Genomic DNA, 2,183 nt, shown 5'->3' on the forward strand with positions numbered 1-2,183 from the left:
GCACTGCACTAAACGATGCAACCAAGCGTACAGTTACCAGGAAACTCAATTGTGTTGCTACCAAACCACGGCTGCATTACCATTGCCAATTGAATATTTTGGAACTTCGTCTAAGTTGCTGGTTGCTAGGCCCCGTCTCTGCACGGTTCCATTGACGTCATTTTTGCAACCATTATTTATTTTAAAGACACAGCATCAGCATGCTGTATATCAAATATTTCATAATACAAAACAATAGTCGCAGCACAAATAGTTGCAACACAAATAGTTAAACTCATGAGCAGCTTATGATAGAACCTGTTGATTGAATGAGCTCAATAAATGTTGCTCAATTGATAAAGTTTAACTGTAAGCAAGCGACGTGGACACAAGAAATAAATATCAATTGGATTCATCAGCAAATATAAACATAGAAAAAGTGTACACTTTTGGTTGATTTTTCTCGAAATGTTTTTTCGAACAAAAAAGCGGAGACTACGCGCAACTCTGAATACGTCGAATAGCCATGCTGCGACGATGGTCTTTAACAAACTACAAGAATAGTGCTTCTAAACGCTTCTGTGGTGGTTGCGTAAATATTTACTACTTCAGAACCCCCTCACAATCCATTTTTTGCACGCCTTTGCCAACAACAGCTGTGTATTCCGGTAGCTGCGTAAACGGTGAGGGAACATATTATTTGCGCTAATCCCTGTCAAAGACGACGGGCGTTTATTTATCAATTTTTTATTCGGCTTCTTTGGGAAATGGGGCCCTGACAAAACATGACTATCCGCAGAAGTTGCTTCCTTTTCCTTGAAACCTCTGGGATTATACTAACATGAACCCAATTAAATCATATCAATCGCTGATGGCACCGCTTAACTATCACTGCACTTTCGTAGAAGTCTGCTGGCTTCTCATCTATAGAGGCTGCGAGATATGTTGAGGAAACGGCGTTTGCTCCGTCTGCTTCTCCATATGACTGCCCGTGCGTGAACCACGTGTGAAGTTAGCACAGACTAGGTGCATCTCATGTGCAATGCGGGTTCGGCTACCCCGAAGCAAGTGCATCCAAATTGTGAACGACAAAACAAATATCTGAGGCACATGTTCTTCGCCATCGGACGGTCCTACGACAGCAAGAGGAGTGTCGTAAATGTTTGTGCAACGTTTTATTTTTCGACAGCTTCTAAGAGGGTACAGTGGCAAGAAACGTTCTTCAAAACCTCAATATATTATCGAGCAGCATGGAATGCAATTAAAAAAGCAACGAAATAAAGAATTTCATACTACGTAACAAGATCTGTATTAGTATAAATGTGGACGGTTTTTCTCAATATTTTACTCTCTAACAATACCATTTCATGGGTAAGCAGTTGCTTAGTAGATTAAATAAAAATATTGATATAGTAAAGACAAATCTTCAAGAGATGAATAATCACAGCGAGTTGAAATCTAAACAGAAATTGTTTGGCAGGGGCGGTTCATACATTTTTACCTATTACTCAAATGTCATTGCAATTGTCTTTATCGTCTTAATGATATTATCATTGCCAGTTAGACAAGCGGATGCATATGTTATCGAAAAACGCAGCTTTCCGCTTTACAATTCAATTGCCACTGCTGTTTCAGGAATATACGGATATTACAACTACGATCAACCTATATGGGTTCGTATTGCTTGGTGGGGTTCCTTTTATGCCGACGATGGAGGAGTACTGGATTCAGTTGAGTCAGTCAAAAATGTTTGTAAGCAGTGTGTTGCAGATAAGCAGGATCCTAATATGGATTGTACTCAAGCTGCACTTGATCTGAGTCGAGCATTAATGAAAACTTTGGTACTCGCGGCAGTCGGTTATGGTGCTACTCATTCCACAAATGGTGCAATAGATGGCTCGGGTATTCTTAATAAGAGAGATAAGTACTTAGTTCAGTCTTCTCATACAATAATCAAACAAAATAGATAACTTCACATTCAACAGGAAACAAGCTTCTTGACTCTCTTTCAGCATGGAGCCACGCTATAAATGATTATGAAATTATTGATCATAGTTTAACTAAAAGAGGAAGAGATGAATTGTCCGAGTCCGCAATTGTATTTCACAGAAAGACTAACTTAACTTTACAATTCATTCATACACATAATGGTGTTGGCAATGGTAACATTGCAGTTACATCCCTAGGAAACATGAATGCTACCC

At 39.3% G+C, this 2,183-nt stretch overlaps 1 protein-coding gene across 1 annotated transcript; it reads left to right on the top strand.

Annotated features, from left to right (window-relative positions):
* Nucleotides 1–1,346: 1,346 nt before the first annotated feature.
* TPHA0H03130 (uncharacterized protein) lies at nt 1,347–1,949 on the top strand (the record flags this gene model as incomplete). Its single annotated transcript, XM_003686902.1, has 1 exon — nt 1,347–1,949. One exon carries the CDS (start codon nt 1,347–1,349, stop codon nt 1,947–1,949), a length of 603 nt encoding a protein of 200 aa, XP_003686950.1.
* Between the last annotated feature and the right edge of the window lie 234 nt (nt 1,950–2,183).

Source organism: Tetrapisispora phaffii, chromosome 8 (assembly GCF_000236905.1).
Source record: "Tetrapisispora phaffii CBS 4417 chromosome 8, complete genome".
Taxonomy (NCBI): domain Eukaryota; kingdom Fungi; phylum Ascomycota; class Saccharomycetes; order Saccharomycetales; family Saccharomycetaceae; genus Tetrapisispora; species Tetrapisispora phaffii.